General features: G+C 41.9%; 1 protein-coding gene across 1 annotated transcript in view; it reads right to left on the bottom strand.

The window, feature by feature from the left end:
- Window positions 1-552: 552 nt before the first annotated feature.
- The window catches only part of LOC101649394 (fibroblast activation protein alpha), a 102845-nt gene continuing 82676 nt past the window's right edge, over window positions 553-20721 (bottom strand). Inside the window, exons 20-25 of the mRNA XM_045298074.1 lie at window positions 13085-13139; window positions 4677-4776; window positions 3301-3365; window positions 2697-2769; window positions 2361-2434; window positions 553-925 (exon numbers count right to left, since the gene is read on the bottom strand). Of these exons, the coding sequence (XP_045154009.1) occupies window positions 824-925; window positions 2361-2434; window positions 2697-2769; window positions 3301-3365; window positions 4677-4776; window positions 13085-13139 (469 nt within the window). The 3' untranslated portion in view covers window positions 553-823. The remainder of the gene's footprint in view (window positions 926-2360; window positions 2435-2696; window positions 2770-3300; window positions 3366-4676; window positions 4777-13084; window positions 13140-20721) is intronic.

Here is a 20721-nt window from a genome sequence, read left to right as displayed (position 1 = left end):
TCTGTCAGGACTTTTCTGAATTTGATAGGTTTCTTAAGCAAAGCAGACTTCAAACTTCTGAGTCAAAGCAAAGCAATATTGTGGCAATGTTGAAAAAATCATTTGGGGGCTATTTAATAAGCATTGCTTGGCGGGAACCGTCTGAATTCTTCATAGCATGCAATCATCAAGGTTGTCTCTGCTGCCTCCTCGTCAGACTGAACACTCATTGCATTTTCTGAACAATGTGTTTGCTTGCATTCGGAGCCTTTCCAGTATTTGGGACTCTAATTGCAAAATTTAAAAAATTGCTTTTAGATTCTTCTTCTTCCTGACTATTCTAATATTATTCATATATTCCCCTCATACTTTTTTCTTTCTTTTATTTCAAGAAGGACCCTTGTGTCTTGGTGCCCCCTCCTGCCCTGACCCATTTGGCACATGGGTGGGGTCTCAGAACCAAACAGTGGGTTGAGGATCACACATAGCACTTCTCTTTGGAAAAACAAAACCTGAAACAACAACAAAAACAACCTAGAGCCTTGCTTACATCAATGAATACAGACCAAATGGTAGCACTTCAACTTCTGGCTTTATTTTTCCGCTCTACCACTGTATCCACAGCATACTACCCTTTTCTTCTGCAGAGTACCAGGACATGTAAACAATATTTAGGGTGAATTTCTGAGCTCTCTTAACTTTCTTTAACCAACCTTGACAATCCCTCTCCTGAGTTGGTTGAGAGCAGCCTTTCCATAGCAGAGAACGTTAAGCAGGCACATGGAGCGAGGCATTTACAAGGAGTCTGAGAATGATGAATCGAGGCAGCATCCTGCATTGTCGTTCAGTTGGACAAAGAAAAACATTGCTTTAGGAAGTGGGTCATGTGGTTGTACAGGTGGCTTGTGGACAGGCCGGAGATGCCATGGTTCTGGTCAGAGTACCACTGCAACACAAAGGAGAGACACTCGTTTTATTCCTGCTGCTCAGCTTGGACTTTTCCCTCGCTCTCGAGACCCGATGGCCGAGTCTGGACGAACTCTGCTTAGGAAGACTCCAATCAGTGAGAGACGCCACTTGCGTGTCAATGTTTAGAGTGGAAAGGTTAAAGGACTGTGTTCTTAATTCTAATTTCAGATCTTTTAAGTTGATAGCTGAGATTTCTGTGGCTGACCTGCCACAGCTTCTTAGGGGACCAAGGGGCATGGTTTCCAGAACTGGCACATCGGGTCCCTTACTTTGTTTCTCTGGAGCTTGGGGTCCTCATTTGAAAAATGAGGGGGTTGGATTTGATTTTTCCTTCAGGCCTTCTAGTTCAAAGATCCATGAGCCTCTAATTCCTCCCCATTGCAGCAAACTCACAAAACATATAACCAGAAACACCCCTACACAGAGTTTAAAATACCAGTGTGAATAAAAGGGAATAAAGCATTCTAAATGTAAACTTACTGTGAGATGCCAGTAATATTACATTTCCCTGACTAAAGATGGCCAATGGCCACGAGTCATCTTTGCTGCCTGCTCAGTAAACCGCCTGTACTTCCTGTGCACAACAAACACTTTCAGAAAGTCTCACCTCGCCCTTAATGGCATTTTGACAAAATGAAACCTGAAACTATGGGGGCTGCTTTTTCTGGGTTCTTGTTCAATATAAGGGCAACAGCAGGAGGGTAGATGCCCAGCGAAGAGGGGGAAAGGTCGCTAAGCAAGGCTCTCTCTTTTGCTTTGGCTGCTGTCTTATTTTTCCCAGTTTTCATGTCCTAGTTCTCATGCACCTGGAGTTTACGTTTCACTCAGTAGACTTTTGAGCTTCTTCAATGAGCCAGGCCAGGCATACGGAGATGAGAAGATTCCTGAGGTCTCAGTGGACGTGCTTTGTCCAGGGATGCACTGAGGTCTCTGATGAGGTTGTGCAATGATTTCTTATGGAAGAAACTGAATCTTCTAGCTGTTTTGGGACAACCTCCCATTTCAGGTTTTGTGGGCACTATAAACATCTAGTTATACCTATGCTCACAGGCTCACAAAATTATGAGTGTTTTAGTGAGATTATCTATCTTCTATCTATCTATTTATCTATCTACTTATCTATCATCTGTCTATGTAGCTAGCCAGCTATCTGCTTGCATGTGTTATGTATTTTATATATTATAGAGCCACTGGGATTCCAAGAGGTGAACTGGCTTGCTTAGGATACCTCAGGAAGTAAGTGAAAGATGCAAGACTGAAATGATAGTGTTCTGTCTAGTCTCGCCTTCAGACTCTGTGTCAGGTTTTGCAAATAATAAATAAATAGATGAATAAAATTCCTCCTGTAGCCCTGGGTGGGGGTGGGGGGCACTTCTAAGGCCATGAGCATCAAGGAAAATGAAATTATGTACCATTGCCTGGAAATCCACTTGTGCCTTAACCAGAGCCTTAGCAATCTGCGCTGAGTTTTGAAAGTGCACATTATCTGCAACAAAGAAAAAGAGTTAAAGGGCTGCTAAATACCAGGAAGCATAGCGTGACAATGTCGTGCCTGGAAATGAGCACCAACAATTATCTAGTCATGCAGCTGACATTGTCAGCAGTGAGTAATCTCACTCATTTCTGGAAATGTCCCTGACTCGTAGGTACTGACCCCGAGCATAGGCATAGGAGGATGCTTAATGTTTCTTAAACAAAGTGATGCTGGCTCAGTATTTTTATGTGTAAGAGTCTTGCTTAAACCTCACCATCTGCTGTTCCGTGGATGAGAAGATAGTCTACATTTCTGAAATATTCTGCTCTTGCCATCACAGTTGAATTCTGGAAAAGAGGAAAAAATTAACATTTTAGTTGCTGCAAGTTCTAATAGAAAACTAGTTAAATCATTGTGCAATGGACTTAGCACCAATACTGAAATTATGTATTGCTTTGGTTGATAAATATTTAAGAGTCAGAGCAACACATTTTCATCATCATTTGCATTACTTCCATCTGATTCTTAGTTTGAAGAACTGAAAGTTTATGTGTCATATGTTACATATGAGTGAGACCTTGGGCATAAATGATGCCTGCTCAAGCTGTGTCGGGGTTTGAGGTGGGGTGGGGAGGAGCGTGGGGGAAGGGACGTGAGGGGATGGGGGATGGGGACAAGAGGAATCCAAAAGGAGAAAATTCCTTTTCTAAGTGAGGTGTTTTCCTGTTAAAAGAGCCATCTGATTGCTTAGAGACCCAGAACAAAAAAGAGAAAACTCTGAATGACGGCTTTAGCAGGATTTAGCACATTAAAAAAGAAAACACAAAAACAACAAAAAAATAAAATCCAGAGACCTAAATCAAATAGAACACGCTTACTTTGTAGTGCGCGAGATTATCATCCTTCGTTGGGAGGCCCATGAATCGCTCAGTGTAGATTGATGCTGTAAATTTATATAAGCAAAAGTTGGTTGCATGTGACAGTACCATTAACCAATAACCCCCACTGGTTTACTAACTGCTTCTCAATATGTCCATGTGCTACTATGGAAATGGGTTCCAGCCATGACGTGGTTGTAAAGCTCCACCAAAGTCAATCTGAGGGCTAGCCTCCCAGGGTGTGTCTCATCTCTGCAACTTGCAGAGAGAGAGAGAGAGAGAGCGAGAGAAGAGATTTTGGAACAGGAGCAACTGATGTTGGAAAGAGTAGCCTTAAATTGCCTCACATCTACCCAAAACCCTGTACCAGAAGGCAGGGCGAATATCAAGGTAGAAGAGCAACCTGGAGAACAAGGACCTCATCAATCGCAAATGCAGCCAATTCTGATAGATCTGTCACAGTTATCCGTTGACTCTCGATGGCCTGATGTGGGCCCCACAGAGCTGCCCCGCGGGGTTTCCAGGGCAGAGCTCCAGGCTGGGGCCCGAGAAGTCTCTGCGTGTGATGGGAGGCCCACCCGTGTGTGCCACCCAAGGCCACCCGAGGACTTTCAGGGCTGCTTCACTTCATCTGCCTGCACTCTGCTCCCTATTTTGAGAGCAACTCTACTCCCCACAAGGACCTATCAGAGTTAGGGGAGCTGGAGAAAGCCCAGACGCAAACCATCCAGGCCTAAAACACAGTTGCCATTGATCCCCAAGCCCAACTCCCCACCCCCTGCCAACCCCATGGTTTTCCCCACCAAGCCTAATGGTCCCATTTGAACCCCAGCACAAAGAAGACGTCTCGAGGAAGGCTTATTTTTGTGTGTATGGAAGCATTAGAGTCATTTCAAATAATCCCTCTTGCACTGATTTTTCTCCAAGAAATAAGGCGCCCACAGGAGGGAGATGTAATTCTTGAAGGATGTTGTCGTTCCTTGGGACAGCCCAGCACGGTGCTGTGGAGGTGAATTGCTTGGCTCCAGGCCTGAATTTGAATGTGTTTAAAAGCCAGTGTGACTGTGACCAGGTGCCTGCAAACACACAGAATTAGCTCTGATGTCAAAGATTTGGCTCGGCAGGGGGCACGAGGTTTCTGGGAGAGAATAAAACTTACTGGATTATGGCAGAATCCCTCCGGAGTCTTAAAAAATGTCTTAAATTGCTATAATGTAATTATAATAAATCATACAAACAACCTCGCTGATAGATTATATTTTCCCAGTGATGCCGGGGTGAATTTTACTGCATAATTTGTTTTCCTAGCAACCTCAAATATAGAGTAATTATGTGTTAAATATTTTCACGGCAACATTTATGAAATGTTTCCATACCGTAATATTCCCAGCTGGAGACCGGAGCCACTGCAATTCCGCATTTGAAAAGACCAGTGCCAGATGCCAGGGCCAGAGATGCCACATAGCCTCCATAGGACTGTAGAGATGAGAAAATATTTGAATCAGCCCCCAGTTTACCTGCCCAACCTCTCCTCCATATTTTTATAGCAACTCTTTTTCCTAGTAAGGGCATATGGCAGTTAGGAGGTGTGGATACAGCACAGACACACAAAAAGAACCCAAACCCAAAACAGCTCGGATCTGATTTCTGTCAGAGTTGAACTGTGCTCCATCGGTAATCATCAAGTTTGAACCTTCAACCTTTTGTTAGCAACTTGCTCTACCCATGTCTCCAAACCAGTTGCCCTATGGGTAAAGCCTGACTTATAAGACACTGAAAACCAACTCACTGCCACTGAGTCGGTTCTGACTCACAGTGCCCCTGTACCACAGGGGAGAGCTGCCCTTGTGGGTTTCCAAGGGCACTTGTGACTCTTTACAGAAGGAGAAAGCCTCATCTTTCTCCTACTGAGCAGCTGGTGGGTTTGAACTGCCGACTGCAGTTAGCAGCCCAGCGAGTAACCACTATGCAACCAGGGCTCCTTAAGGATAGATTGACTTGGTATCGTGTATCCCCAACAGCAGATCTCACTAGACATAACCGTAAATGTACCCTTTGATGTTACAAAGGAGCTCTAGTCATGGAGAGCTAGCCCTGCTGCTCACTGCAAGGTCGGCAGTTTGAGTTCACCAGTTGTCTTGTGCACTGAAGACGGCCTTTGGTCCTGATGCTCCCCTGTAAGCTCTATGAGGGAATCCCCCTCGGTCCACATTGCTGGCGTCCACCGGCAAGCACAGCAGCACATCACGGGAGGAGAAGAGGCAGAGACAGGAACATGTGCCTCACTGCAAATTTTCTGCTCAAGTTTCTCTTTTCCTCCCTTCCTCTGTCTCCGTTTTCAAAGAGACCTTGCTAGAACAAAAGCAGAAACAATCCACAAGATGCAAGAGTCCTGGGAGGCAGACCTTGTGTCGTGCATTTACTTACTCGTTTCCACAACAAAAGAACAAGGGAAGCACACTTCTGAATAGTTTAAGAACTGGCCACAGTGGGTGATTCACAGAGCATTACATATGCCTTTGAGGATTCCTGACAGAACAACTCACAGGAGGAAGAGTCCTCTATGTAACAGACGAAGAAGTAGAAAAGATGCCAATTGAAGAGTCAGGAGTAAGTAAAGGCTCTGAAAATTTTCCTCCCTTGAGGGATTCACCAGTTATTCAGATAACTGGATAACGGAACAACGTCTCTACCTATGTTACTTGTGAAAAGTGAAATTTTTATGAAATATGAAGATATGAACAGAGTATCCCAGTAAAACTGCGTAGCTCCCTGGAAATGCATGCTGGGAGAGAGATACATCTCCTGGGAACATACGAACACTGTTCTGGGACATGGACCAAAAAAACGTGTGAGCTGGTTTAGCAAGTGGTTCCCAGCTTTGCTCTTGCCCCCCCACAGGGATGTCTCTCTATATCCTAAGACACCAGTATGACTTTCCAACGAAGGTATGCCTTCTTTTTAGGATCTTACAGCAGCACATATCTGGGACTCAGGTCCCTTCGGTCAGAATAGAGTCGATAACCCTTCCCTGCTGAAAGTCAGTCTTTAGAGCCGCTAACCCTTCCCTGCTGAAAGTCATGTACTTAGAGAAGGAGACTAAGTACATAGAGAGAGGGAGGCCGAGAGGGCGACGGCAGCAGGTGGGTACTGGCAGAGGGCTAGTCATGAAATACATCTTTCTGGCCCTGTGGGGAAAGTGAGCTAAATAATCTTGCTGAATTCAACAGTTAAGTGAAAAACTCGCTAACTAACTTAGGTTTGGTTTGGTTTTCCCTTCTTTTATTAGCTTATAGTTTGTGTGTTTCTTGTTCCAGGGAATTCTATTAAGTACTCCTGACTACAAACAACACAAATAAAAAAGAGGCATCTTAAAGTATACTATGTCATCTTTTAAATTGGAGGAGAACTAAAATATCTTTTAGTAGGAAAATTATACTTAATCACGCCCCCACCAAAAAAAACACAACAAAAACACAGAAGAAATGTGTATCTTTGAAAATCCTTTTGGTAAACGTAAATTCTCATTAGGCTTAGACTTAACCATAAAACATGAAAATAATTGTTCTGCTTAGCGTATTAGTAACAATATAACTGTAATGGAAAGGGTTTCCTTCCTTCTTAATTTTCGGAGCAAACCTGGGTGCTGTTGAAAGGTAACTAACTATTGTTTGGTGGAGAGGTATGTTCACGCAGATCACAGTGCTTTCCCTGGATTATTTCCCATTGGAGGGAACAGCCCGAAACGGAACGTAAAGGTATCTAGCCCAAAGGCTTTGCAGCCCTCCTTTCGAAATCTTCAGCATTGTCGATCTGCATTTGCTCGGTGACCATTTGCTAGTGCCGGATTTCATACAATTGTCACGTTTGCAGGAGGAATATGATTTGTCTCCAGGGAGAAGAGCAAAAACTACCCTAGCGGGCGAACACCCAAAGAAGGGGTGCTTTAAATTCTCGGGCACGTGGAAGAGCTGTTCCTATTGTAGAAAAGCAAGAGGGAGAGAACAACAAGCCCCAGGGGTCTTTTTTCTGCTCCTCCATGGGTGGGGCTCCCAGGCAGAGTGGGAGGCTTCTGCGAGAAAAGAGCCCTCAGAGCAGATTGGCCACGAGAATTCTCGGATCTTGTCCTTTGTACTTTGCTGCTTTGCCATTTTGTTTAAATGAAGGGTATCTTTAAAAACATCCCCAGAAGGGCACAGAATTTTGAGGGAGGGTTTATGAAACACTTTCCCGTGAGCCATCGTGCATGTGGCAACATTGGGTCCCAGGCAATAGGAATAACCAGCTCACATTTCTAGGTCCAAATGATTAAGCCATCGTGCACATGGGAACATTGTGTCCCAGGCAATAGGAATAACCAGCTCACATTTCTAGGTCCAAATGATTGCAATGGGTTTGTGGTCCCCACTCGTGCTTCATGCCCCAGGGTGCTCTTTTCCTCCTTGTCCATTGGCTGTGGATGGTCTTTGAACTTGGAACTCTCCAAATGTAATCTAGCTTTGGGACCTTTGCAAGTGGTGACCTTCTACCTGGATGCTCTTCCCCTAGAGATCTGCATGCCTTCTTTTCGGCCCTCAGAGGTTACCTTCTCAGGAAAGCTTCCCCGTTCTTCCTGTTTAAGTTCAAAACAAACCACACAGCACTACGCTTTTGAGCTTTGTCTTTTTTCCCTTCTCCATAGAATTCCTCACAGTGTTGCATTTTAGACATTTGCTTATTTATCTCTTTTATTTCTTCTCCCATTCCCAACTCTCTAAGGGCAGAGAGCCATACCTGCTTGTTCATTGAGATAGCCCTAGCACTTTAAATCAGGCCTGAAGCACACCTATAAGAATATAATAAATCTTTGTTGACTACATGACTTCTGTATTAATTCAGCTCTCCACACAGAGATTTCTGAGGAGAGTATTGCTACAACTGGTAATGAGGACACAAGGTTCGATTGCACTAACATAGTGATGGGGTGAATTAGCAGGACTCAGATCCAGGATACCTGACTGAAACTCATGCCCTTTCCTCTTTATCTCCACCTTAAGGCTACCTCTTTGGGGAACTGGAAGTTCAGAGTCTATCATAGTCTTATTTGAGGTGCATTTGCCCTACTTTTCTATTGTTCATCACACATAGCAATTCAAATTACTTATAATTAGTCACTGGAAGAGAAAGGCACTGAGATGAAATCATGAACTAATGCTTATTCAACACCACCTGGCTAGGCCTATGCTAACAAGGCAAAGCCCATAAATGAGGCTGTTATTCTAATAATTTAGGCAAAACCCACCAGTGTGCTTTAACTGTCAGAATAATTGCTTACAATCTTCATTGCATAAACGGGGGCTTCTCAGCCTTGGCATTGTTGACATTTTGGGTTGGAGGACCCTTTGTTGCGGGGACTGTCCTGTACTTTGATCGTGTGCAGCATCCCTCACCTCTAGGTTCCAGTACCTCTCCTCCAGGGCAACCACTAAGCCTGCCTCTAGGTATCGCTGAATGTCCCCCCAGGGGCAAAATCAGTTCTCGTTAAGGACAAATGTCGACCCCAGGTAGTTCTTAGACTCAATGTTGGGTACACAGTGGACATTTAATAAGTAGCTAAAAGTAAGGTTACTCGACTTTTTGTGTAAACTGGCAAAACAAAAGGGGAAGATTTCAAATAAAGAAAGCTCCCTTCTTTCTTGATCTGCACAGTGTAGGAAAAGCTAGGGCTTGCAGCTTATTGACCAGTTGGCTCCCAGAGCAATTTTGTCTAGTTAGATATGGTATATTGTAGAACGCACTAAAATGCCTAATACTTCATTGAAATAGATGCTTTCTTCTTTGATATTGAACAAAATAATGCAAACTTACTCATAGTTATTCTCAGTGCCTCCTTCTTTCTCACCCCCGACTTCCCATAGGTCTCTGCTTATTAAAGAAAGCACGTAGAGTTATGACTTTTCCCAACTCCTACTTCAGTGCTGAAATCCAGATCCTTGGCCTTTGTTCTAGTATGACTGCCTTTCTACCTCTTGGCTCCATGCCCTTCCCCACCTCGGTCCTCTTTCCACTCTGAAGCCACGAGGCTCTTTCTAAGACACCAATTTGACTTTCTGTTGACTTCAGGAGCCTTCATTCACAGGTGTTTTAGGGTGGAGGAGGAATAAGCAATTATGGAATCAACTACTTTTGGGTAGCGCTGCATTAAATAAAATTTAGTATGTTTTTGTACTAGTCCTTTGCAGAGCCTGTATACACTATAAAACAGAGTATATGATTTATCATATTTATTAGAACCAGAGTTTTTCCTGAAAACAACAAACCTTTAGGCTAATGAGACATATTTGGGGAAAATAGTGACTTGAAGAATTACGATCCATTTAAACTTAGCCTGACTAGGGCATGTATTATGCTAAACATCAGAGAGAGGGAGGGAGGGGGAGAGAGAGAGAGAGAGAGAGAGAATGAGAATATATCACTTTGATGAGCTTATATTCTTACAGGAGAAAGTAGTAAATACATTTAAAAATTTTATTTACTTATATAACCTACTCTTATAATTTAAAACTTTTAAAATGTCTTTACTTATAAGCCATTCTTATAACCCACTGCCGAGGAGTGGTCCTATGGCACAGAAAAGAACTGTCCTGTACTGTTACCAAGACTGAATCTTTACAGAGCTAGACTGCCTTCTCCTTTTGTAGCACAGCCTCTGGTAAGTGTTGGGTTCCTATTAGAACAATGGGAAGAGCGATTGGAGCACAAAGGAAGTGCTGCCTGCGTTTGGTATTTCAGAGCAAGCTGGAGTTTTCCATTTTGTGGTGGGACCAAAGTGGGCTGGGAGAAGAAGCTGAGTATTGTAGGTGTAGGGAAGCACAAATACAAACACTTGGGAACAAGCAAACCCAGACATAAATTAGATAACTCAGAGGAGAAAGTGGAGAGGGGTTTGACTGAAGGACGGTTGGGGCCTGAATTGCTAAATACCTGACAGTGGGGAGAGGGGAGCCCTTGAGCTGTAGCCCTAAGGGCTGCACAGAGCCAAAAAATCTATGAGAGGGCTTCAAAATGTTTGTGAGCAAAGCCAATAAAACGAGAACGGACTTCACACTTTTTGAAGTCTCCTTGGATAAAGCATTGTGATTTGGAAAGACGACCTTTGTCAACAAAGAGCTGGAAGCTTGAGAAGGCCCGGTCTAAACGTGAACTAAGCCATAGCTCAGGCGGATGGTGAGAACAGAACCAATTCGGAAGTCTGAAGTGGAACGGACAGAATTCACTCACCAGTGCAATGTTGGAATTGGAAAAGGTAGTAGAAAACAGATCAGAGATTTCTCATTTAGGTAACTAAGCAACCTGAGGCAGCTGCTCCTCGGGAGAAAGATGACGTTGTCTTCTATAAAGATGTAGAGTGTGGGAAACCCAATGGGACAGCTCTACCCTGGCCTGTAAGTCACTACAAATCAGACTCGACTCTATAGTTGTGAGTTTGGGTTTGGGTTTGAGTTCTTCTATGAATCCACGGGATTCCTTTAAGAAGCACTTGTATAATTAAAGGTGGTAATTTATTCTACTAAAGAATTTCAGGCTAGTAATGAAAGTATTTTTGAGTGATGTGTGAGTTTTTTACACCATCCCATAGAGATGGTTCTCTATTAAATTAATACCTAGAATGTTTAAGGAATGGAATAAAATGCGCTCCATTGTCTGAGTGCACCACACCCTGTAGTGCAAGCAAAGTGGAACTTGAAGAGAAATGTTAATGATTTTATGTAAATGTTTATCGTAACATTTGAATCTTTCAAAGATTTACTTTACGGAATTTCATATAAATGGATGATATGAAAGTACTTATCTGAAATATTTCACTGTAAAAAAGATTTCATTTATTTCCACACATTTGAATTCCATTCTGTTAGATATTTAACATTTGATATGCTTAAAGAAGGACCAAATGGCTTGAAGTAACAACTTTCCCCAACTTCACAACAGCTCTTCATCTGGTCACTGAGCTGAGAATTGGGCAGAATCCTGCAGATTCCCTTCAATACTGGGTTTCATCCCCTCCGTTTGTGCAGGCCGCTCTCTGAGAAAACCCGCCAAGGGAAGCAAACCAAGCACAAACTGCTGCACATTGACTTGCAAATGTACCAATTCAGACCAAAAAAAGTGAACTAGGAAATTTCTTGGAAGGGTAATTATGATCATTTATAATGGGCAGCTCTGCAATCTTTCCAGTATTTCTCTCCACTTGCCAGTGACCTCACTGTCCATGCCTGATACGTTTTGCCACTTCTCTGAAAATTCATTTTCAAAATCTGCACAACTTCTGAACCATGGAGGGGTAATCTCCATGATCTGTAATTAGGAAACTGAATAATACATACTCTGTAGTTAGTACAAATTAAAACTAAGTCTTGGAAAATAATTTGATTGCAAATATGTACATGTATACACACACATACCTTTACAATCAATTTTTTTTATCATAAGCCCAACCAAAAAAAACACCAAAAACCCAAAACACACCAAAAACCAAACTCACTGCCATAGCCTCAATCCCAACTCTTCGTGACACTATATGACTGGGTAGAACGCCTCGGCAGATTTCCTCTTTTTCCTGTAGAACAGCTGGTGGATTTTAACTGTTGACTTTGTGGTTAGAAGCTCAATGTATCCCTTCACTCACTTTTTTGTTGTCCATCCCCCTGGGAGGGGGTTATAGGTGGATCATTGTAATCAGCTCTCCCTCTCTTCCCCACTTACCCTCCTGGAGACATCAGTCAGTGTAAGACATGAAAAAATAATAATAATTTATAAATTATCAACAGTTCGTGGGGGGGGGGATGAGAAGCTGATTCCCAGGGCTCAAGTATAAAGAAAATGTTTTTGAAAATGACGATGGCAACAAATGTGCTTGACACAATGGGTGGATGTATGGATTGTAATGAGTTGTACAAGCCCTCAATAAAATGATTTTTTTAATTTTAAAAAGAAACTCAAGGTATAACTACTCTATTTACCACCAGAGATTTTCTTAAATTCAAAGACCTGATAAAAGCAGTGAAGTATCAAATCAAGGCCATTTTCCATTTTCATATATATTGACCCATTAGGATAGAGTAGAATTGTCCTACAGGGTTGCTAAGGCTATAAATCGTTATGGAAGCAGACTGCCACATCTTTCATCAATGGGGCAGCTGAAGAGTTTGAACTACCATCCTAAATTAGCATCTGAACTCTGTAACCACTATGACACTAGACTTCTATACAAGTGGAAATGAAACCTGTCTAATTCGATGAAAATGTAGATCAATTCAGCATGTAATAGTCTCATAAAAAATTAAGTTAAAAATGTGACTTATAAGTTGATTTGCTATAAGAAACAACAACTCACTGCTGTTGAGTTCATTTATCTCCTAGCCCCCCGATAGAGTGAACTAGGACTTCCCCACAGTGGTCCCCAGGCTATATACCTCTCTGAAAGCTGACTGCCAAGTCGTTCTTCCGCAGAGCAGCTGATAGATTTGAGCCAATGACCTTTTAGCTAGCAGAGCACTTTAACCCCTGTGCCACTGGTGCTTCCTTAATTAACTATTCAGGGAAGAAGCTAAATGTTCAGGAAAAGGAACAAACTTAATTTAAAGCCACCACTTTGAAGCCCAGATTATCTAAATTGACTGTTTCCATTGACAGATTAGATTATGTTACAACATTAACATTTCGTGAGAAACCTTATAAGTGAACACTTTAGAGAATGATGATTGCTGAACTGAATAACAGGCATAGAAAATATAAAACAACTCACCCAGCCCCATATGGCTATTCTTTTTTCATCAATGAAACCCATTTCTATGAATTTTCTAAAGTAAAAGAAACACATTTAAAAAATTTTTAAGTGTGTACACATGACATTTACTTCATTACACAAGCATATTTAATCCAAATTTTAATAGAAACGCTACATTTTCTTTGTTTAAACACATGCATAATAAGGCCGCATTTACACATGATTAAAAGAGTAGTACTCTGTTTTCTGCAACAGAGAAAACGACCCTTTTAGACTTTGTTGTGATTAGGGGCCATTGAGTTGGTGCCAGTCCGTAGCGACCCTGTGCAACACAGAATGAAACACTGCACAGTCTTGGGCGGTCCTTGCGATTGTTCCTGTGCCTGAGCCCATTGTTGCAGCTATGGTGGCAATCCTCATGGAAGCAGTAGGCAAGAGATCAAAAGACTAGTTGCATTAGGTAAAGCCGCAGCACAAAAATTCTTTAAAGGGTTGAAAAGCAAGGATGTTACTTTGCGGGATAAGGTGCGCCTGACCCAAGCCATACTATTTTCCATTGCCTCATTTACATGTGAAAGTTGGACATTGACAAGAGAAGACTCAAGAAGAATCAATGGATTTGAATTATGGTGCTGGAGAAGCATATTGAAAGTACCATGGACTGCTAGAAGGACAGACCGATCTGTCTTGGAAGAAGTACAACCAGAATGCTTGTTAGAGGCCAGGATGGCCAGACTGTCTTACAGACTTTGGACATGTCAGGAGAGACCAGTCCCTGGAGAAGGACATCATGCTTGGTAAAGTAAAGTGGAGGGGCAGTGAAAAAGAGGAAGGCTTTCTTAGACTTTAGTGTACATTTATTGAGTAGGACTTTCAGGGTGGTCAGATCTACCCACCCATTGCCATTGAGTCAATCTGACATATGGCCAGTCTCTCGGACAGAGTAGAACTGCTCCACAGGGTTCCCAAGGCTGTAAATCTCCACAAGAGCAGACTGCCACATCTTCATCCTAAAGATCAGCTAGGGAATTCCAATTGCTAACCTACAATCAATTACTTAACCTACTGAGCCTCCGGGGCTGCTTGTAAGGCCTGGTATTCTAATTTACAGGTGAGTGTGTTATATGTGATACAGAGAGGCCAGAAGAATGGCTCATAATGACATGAAAATGATTCACAGAATGAGTAGATATGAATTTTCACATTCCAGCTTTTGGAAAGATGATTTTGTTATAGCGGTTTTCAATTTTATTAAGATCTTATTACTTTGTTTGCTTAAGTATTAATGATAATATTTTGAGTTATAAAACAACCAAACAAATAATCCGCTGCCATTTTTAGTCAGTTGTGACTCATGGAGACTCCACAGGACAGACTCATTATGGCAGCAGACTGCCATACATTTTTCCACCGAGCAACCAGGGGGTTGGAACTGGCAATCTTTTGGTTAGCAGTCAAGTGCTTAACCACTAAGCCACCAAGGCTCCGTCTTCTTTTCTTTTTAGTTCATAAACCAAAACCAAACCAAACCTATGGCCAATGAGTTGACTTTGACTCATGGTGACCCAAAGCTGTCAATGATTTTTTTTTCAGACTGTAAATCTTTCTGGAAGCAGATAACCCCAACATTCTCCCACCAAGTGGCTGGAAGATTTGAACCACTAAGCTTGCAGTTATCAATCCAATGATTACCAAAGAGCACCCCCAGGGTTCTGTACTAGTCATTTGAGATAGGTCTCCATTCCTTTCTGATTTTTCACTTCTCAGACTCATTGCCATCAAGTCAATTCTGACTCACAGCAACCCTAAAGGTGAGAGTAGCACCTGGCTCCCCAAGACTGTGACTCTAAAAGAGAGGCAAATCATGTCTTTCTCTTGATGCGAAGCTGGGACTTTTAAACCGTTGATCCTGTGGCTAGCAGCCCAACATGTAACCCACTTCAATGCAGTATGTGAGGTTGAGACTTAATGTCACTCTGAACCTAACAGTTAGGTCTAGCCAAATGACATCACCTTAGGAATGTGGAGAACTTTTCACCCTCTCTGGACCCAGTCCTTTCGACACGATTAGATCCTGTGCCTCCCATCTGGGGCCAATGGCCCACGTGACCCGCTGACTCTAGGAACGTTCAGTACCCTGAAGCCGCAGGCTCCTGTACCCACTAGCCTGTGATCACCCAGCTTCTCACTTCTGCTTCCTGCTGGAGAGTTGACAGCCGGCATCTGAAGTATGGACTGTGCTGGGTCCATTCCATGTTATAAAATTCTTTCTTGATATAAAGTACTTTCTTCTACATATATGAGTGCCACTGGTTTTGTTTCTCTGGAAACCCAGTCTAACACACAATAGTCATGGAAATTATATGGATGTTTTGTACTGCATTTTGTAAATGAACTTGCCATGATACACACACACATATATGGCAAGGATTCGTTTCTACTCTATTATAGATAGCACCCCTTTATAAACTCTCAAGGCACTGCCATGACGTGATTCAAATTTACAGTGATGCTATGGGGCAGAAGCGAACTGCTTGTGTGGGCTCTGAGGAAATCGTCAAGGAGCAGACTGCCTCACCTTTCTCCAGAGAGGATGCAAACAGCTGACCCCGAGGGCAGCAGCCCAGCTCTGAATCCATCCGGCCACCGGGGCTCCTTATTGTAATTCTGTTTTTCAGCCACTATGGGAAGCTCCCTCATATGTCTTTCCTGAAGAGCCATGGTCCTTGCAGAAAGGCAATTTTTTAAAAGTCATGGGAAACCCTTAGGAAACACAACTTTGCCACGCTGGTACGAAACAAGAGTTTCAGGCTAACTTACACCAGGCCCCCCTGAGGGCTGGTGTTGTGCCGTAGTGCAGTTATGATGTGTTTGGGGCATGATTTGATAAAAACCAAGAAATTCCCAGAGAAACATAAACAGTGGTAGAAATATGCAAACTAGATGAACCCTGGCAGAGGCCACAGCAATGGGAGGGAGACCAAAGTGGTTAGACACAGGACCCCAAACATCAAATACTCAGTTTTAAATTCCCCTGGAGCTCCCGTGCATGTCCTTTCTCACCCTCTTCTGTCATTAGGACTGAGCGGTTCACAGGAGTTGGAGAGCGGAGTTTCTTAAAAGGATTTCACAGGAACCATTTTGCTTGTTGCATGGATTCAACTTGCACGTGTCAGATGCATGGCGGAGTTGGGCACATGCCCGGGACAAACAGATGGGAAGAGGCCCGGTTAATCACAGCTTACCCGACACTGATTTGGAGGGACACTGAGAAGTCTACACGGAAGAAATGCAGCAGCAGAGTTGCTACCTGGGTGGATGGTGCTCAGGGTAACCCGAGAAAAGGTGGAGCACCTTTGTGCCCCTTCAGCCATCTCTCTGAGAGAGAGAGAGAGAGAGAGAGAGAGAAACAGGCTCATGCTCCTTTTTTGGGGAAAAAAAATCTTGTCACTAATGCTTGAAGACAGCGGCTGGGTCGTAAAATCCGGCCAGGTTTTATGATCTCCCAGAAGCCAGCCATCTCACTGCCTCGCATGCGGAGTACAAAGCGAGTGACAGGTGAGCCATGGGAACAGGAAATTCTTAACAGCTCCTTTCCTAGGTTGATTCGGGAAGGATGACATTTACAGGAAATTCGAGGGCAATAGTGAACGTGGAAATGAAACATTAACACTTAATGTGGCAGCACCAGGTTGAAGGTTAGCTAGATAATCTGAGCACTTTGAGGCCAACAAGGCTCCATAAATTTAACCTTCGAATTCTGTGGAGCTCTCAGGAGGGCATTAAGAGTGGCCATGGGGTGCTTAAGTAAACAAAATGTTAGTAACAAGCAGAGTGGACGCCTGACTAATTTTGGAGGCGGGGTCTCACAATGTGTTATCCAAGAGAAACTGACACAGGTCAAGTTCCCGTTGGAAACCTAGCGGTGAATCATTATCCTATTTTAGATATGATTTTATCAATATGGTCTCAAACAATATAGTATGATATTTCCTCATGAATTCTCCATCACTAACCTTCATGTGATGTAAAATTTCAAAAAGTTTTGGAAATGTAAAAATATGTTCATTCAATCCAAACCAAACCTACTGCCACTGAATTTATTCCAATTTGTCAAGACCCTAATAAAGGGTTTCCAAGACTGAATCTTTACAGGGTGAGACAGTTCCATCTTTCTCCCACAGAGCCGCTGGGGGGTTTGAACTGATGACCTTGCAGTTAGCAGCCTAATTCCTAACCCACAGTGCCACCTATATGTCTTAGGTATCTCCATATGAGCACATTTGGACCTAACCCCCCAACCCTCGAAGTCTTGTGGGACATATATATATGTACAGTTTGCAGAGGAACCTAAAGATAGTAAGTCCTAGTTTCAGACTTTTGATCACACTGTGTTTCCTTTGAAGCATCACTTTTGTGTAGACAAAAGTTGTGAAGTTGAATGCTGTGTTTGAATTTATTTATTAGCGCTGGGTATAATTGCAGTTGTTTCCAAACACACACACACATACACACACACACACACATTTTCTACATACCGAAGGAAAATCCTAACTATTTCCTTTGGGATGTAAAAAATTTAGCAGCTAGTGTTTTAAAAGAAATTTGAGGGGGCACATTTCATTCCTTGAGGGAAAAATTGAGGATTATCACAGGCTAGGGTCGGTATTTGGTGTCTGATCCCTAAAACCCCTTCTTTGGGAGCCATTTGGTTGAGTCCTTCCCAGGATTATCATGATAAATCTGTTGAGTTGAGTTTGTTTTCTCAGAGCATCAGGTTCCTAGGTTTCCCTTTCCCTTTTGCCAACTAATGTGTCAAGCAAAGCCAAGGGCAGATTCAATGCCATCTCGTTTGTTGCACATGTGCCTCACAAGAGCCGAGCCGCACAACCACTCTGTTTATTAGGACCTCCTTGCAGAAGGTGTCACCTAGTAGCAACCCTGTCCTTTTCCCAGACTGTAAATGCACGGGAAGCACAGATTGTATATGGAATGCACTGCAACAGCGTACATTAATTTGATCTGTTCTCGAGTGGCTGGGTATAGGAGCAAATGTATTCCTCCTGTCCAACAGCAGAGAGATTTTCTTTAAATTTCATGGTAGAAGTAGCCCAGAGAACGTAAAATTAGTCAATTCCCACCTCTGGCTCAATTTCAATTCCAAATGCCAAACTGAAAATCTGTAGAATTTGTGATTTTATGTCCTATATGTTGAATATCAAAAATTATGATTTTCATGAAGGTTTAAAATTTCATTCCATCTGAGGAATGCTTTAAAAAGATCCCTATTCTGTTTCTGGAGCTATTCTTCTTAAAATTTAATACTGAATTTGTGGTGTTCAGTAAATGCCCAAGAATATAAGGGCATTTATTGGTGGTTGAGGATTTAAATGATGATGATGATACCCTTTTCTTTTGACCAATAGCTCTACCAACTTTGGAATATATCTTATTGATTTACAAATGTGTTTTCATGATGTCTAAGGTTTACATGTCTTTTTGGTAGTTGGTATAAATTGCATGTTACAAATACACCAATGCAAAATAAATAAAACTTAAGGGAATAAGCTACAGTTCTAACCACTGTGCTAATATTCTCATTAAGGCACACTGTGATCTTTATAGGATAAACTGATCTCTCAGTGAAGTAAAATTTGAGCTATCTCTTCTCTATCGCTGTCAGACAGAAGGCTCCCCCAAACAAATTAATAGCTAATAGGCCAAAAACTTGGATCGACAAGAACGATGGAGTCTCCTAAAAATTAGGTGTGAATGATGGAGACAGATTGTAGAATTATTTAATAATATATTTACCAATTTGTCAGATTCTCCTTAAACAGTCTTTGTTTTTAATTGCATATTTTGTGTGTAAGTATATGTGTATATGACTGTTCACAGAATGGAAGAATAATTTGCAAATATATGTTACAATTGCTTTTCTATTTTTAAAAATAATTACTTGTGAGTCTAAACTCTTCTGCTTTGATGAGAGACAAAAATACAGAAAAGTGTTATCCAGGCCTGGCTCCTAGTTGTTCAACTCAACCTGTTTTGTGTGTGTTGCATTGAGATCAGTAACTGTTAATGAAATTGGGGCGTTAACAGAGCTGTACTAATACATTTTCTAAGTTTCTCTCCAGTGAAACAGTATTTGATCAGCTACTAGGCTGCTCAAATTCATACATATATATGCAAATATATCTGTACATATATGTATCCACAATGATTGAGAATGCTATTATATTATCCTGTGCCACTTTTATTTATTTAGATACTACTATTCTATAACTTCATCTACTCACTCTGTAAGGACAGAAACAGAAGCCACAGACAAACATCCAGAAGCAACCTGTACAATATTTCCAAATAAACAATAATTTTGGTGACAATTTCCTTTTTTATTTCAGGATGTTGAGTGAGTTGAAACAATATGCTTATGAAAAACTAAATAAATTACAATTGAGAGTGTAGGGAAGAAAGGAAGAAAGCACTCAGATTATGACTATGTTTTTCCCTAGATGTTTTCATAATATGATCTCCAGTCTGTTAAATGAATATTTTGTAGTCAATTTAAAACAAGCTAGTACTATTTCATGCTAACATAGACTTGATCATAGTTTAAATACATATAAATGCCTAACACCTATAATCCTCAAATCTTGAGCCATTTTTGAGTTTAAGATGTAGAATCCACATTGCTTGAACAGATTCAGAGGTTGTAGTTTCTTTAATATAAGCTGTAGTGCTGTATACATTGTTCTACCTCTTCTGCCAATTGTGAACCATGGTAATAACTGAAAGAGTATTAAAATGACTTCATATATCCAAAGAGGCTGTCATTTATCACTATAACTCATTATTTTATAATATTATCGGTTCTCTCCCATGAACACATTTTTTTTTCAGATTGGGCAGAAATATACCATAAGAGCACACCAGCCTGTGTGATCATGAGGTGATTATAGGATCAGGTATCAGGCATCAAAGGACAAAAAAATCACATCATTGTGAATGAGGGGGAGTGTAGAGTGGAGACCCAAAGCCCATCTGTAGGCAACTGGACATCCCCTTACAGAAGAGTTATGAGGAGGAGACAAGCCAGTCAGGCTGCAGTATAGCAATGATAAAACATACAACTTTCCTCTAGTTTTATTTTTTTCAGCTTATACATTTTTGTTTAATGCTTTTCACAAATGTTTAAATCAAATTTCTCTAGTTCTTGAATGCTACCCTCCCGCCCCCCCCGCCCCCCCCACTATCATGACCCCAATTATGCCTTACAAATCTGGCTAGACCAGAGCATGAACACTGGTACAGATAAGAGCTGGAAACACAGGGACTCCAAGACAGATAAATCCCTCAGGACCAATAATGAGAGCTGCGATACCAGAAGGGTAAGGGGAAGGTGGGGGAGAAAAGGGGAACCGATCACAAGGTTCTACTTATAATCCTCTCTCTGGGAACAGAAAAGTGGGTAAAGGGAGACATCGGACAGTGTAAGACATGAAAAAATAATAATAATTTCTAAATTATCAAGGGTTTGTGAGGGAGGAAAGGAAAAAATGAGGAGCTGATACCAAGGGCTCAAGTAGAAAGCAAATGTTTTGAGAATGATGATGGCAACAAATGTACAAATGTGCTTGACACAATGGATG

This window comes from Echinops telfairi, unplaced genomic scaffold, assembly GCF_000313985.2.
Source record: "Echinops telfairi isolate 266 unplaced genomic scaffold, ASM31398v2 ScPeMD7_4;HRSCAF=17, whole genome shotgun sequence".
NCBI lineage: Eukaryota > Metazoa > Chordata > Mammalia > Afrosoricida > Tenrecidae > Echinops > Echinops telfairi.
This window is presented reverse-complemented; position numbering and strand designations above follow the sequence as displayed.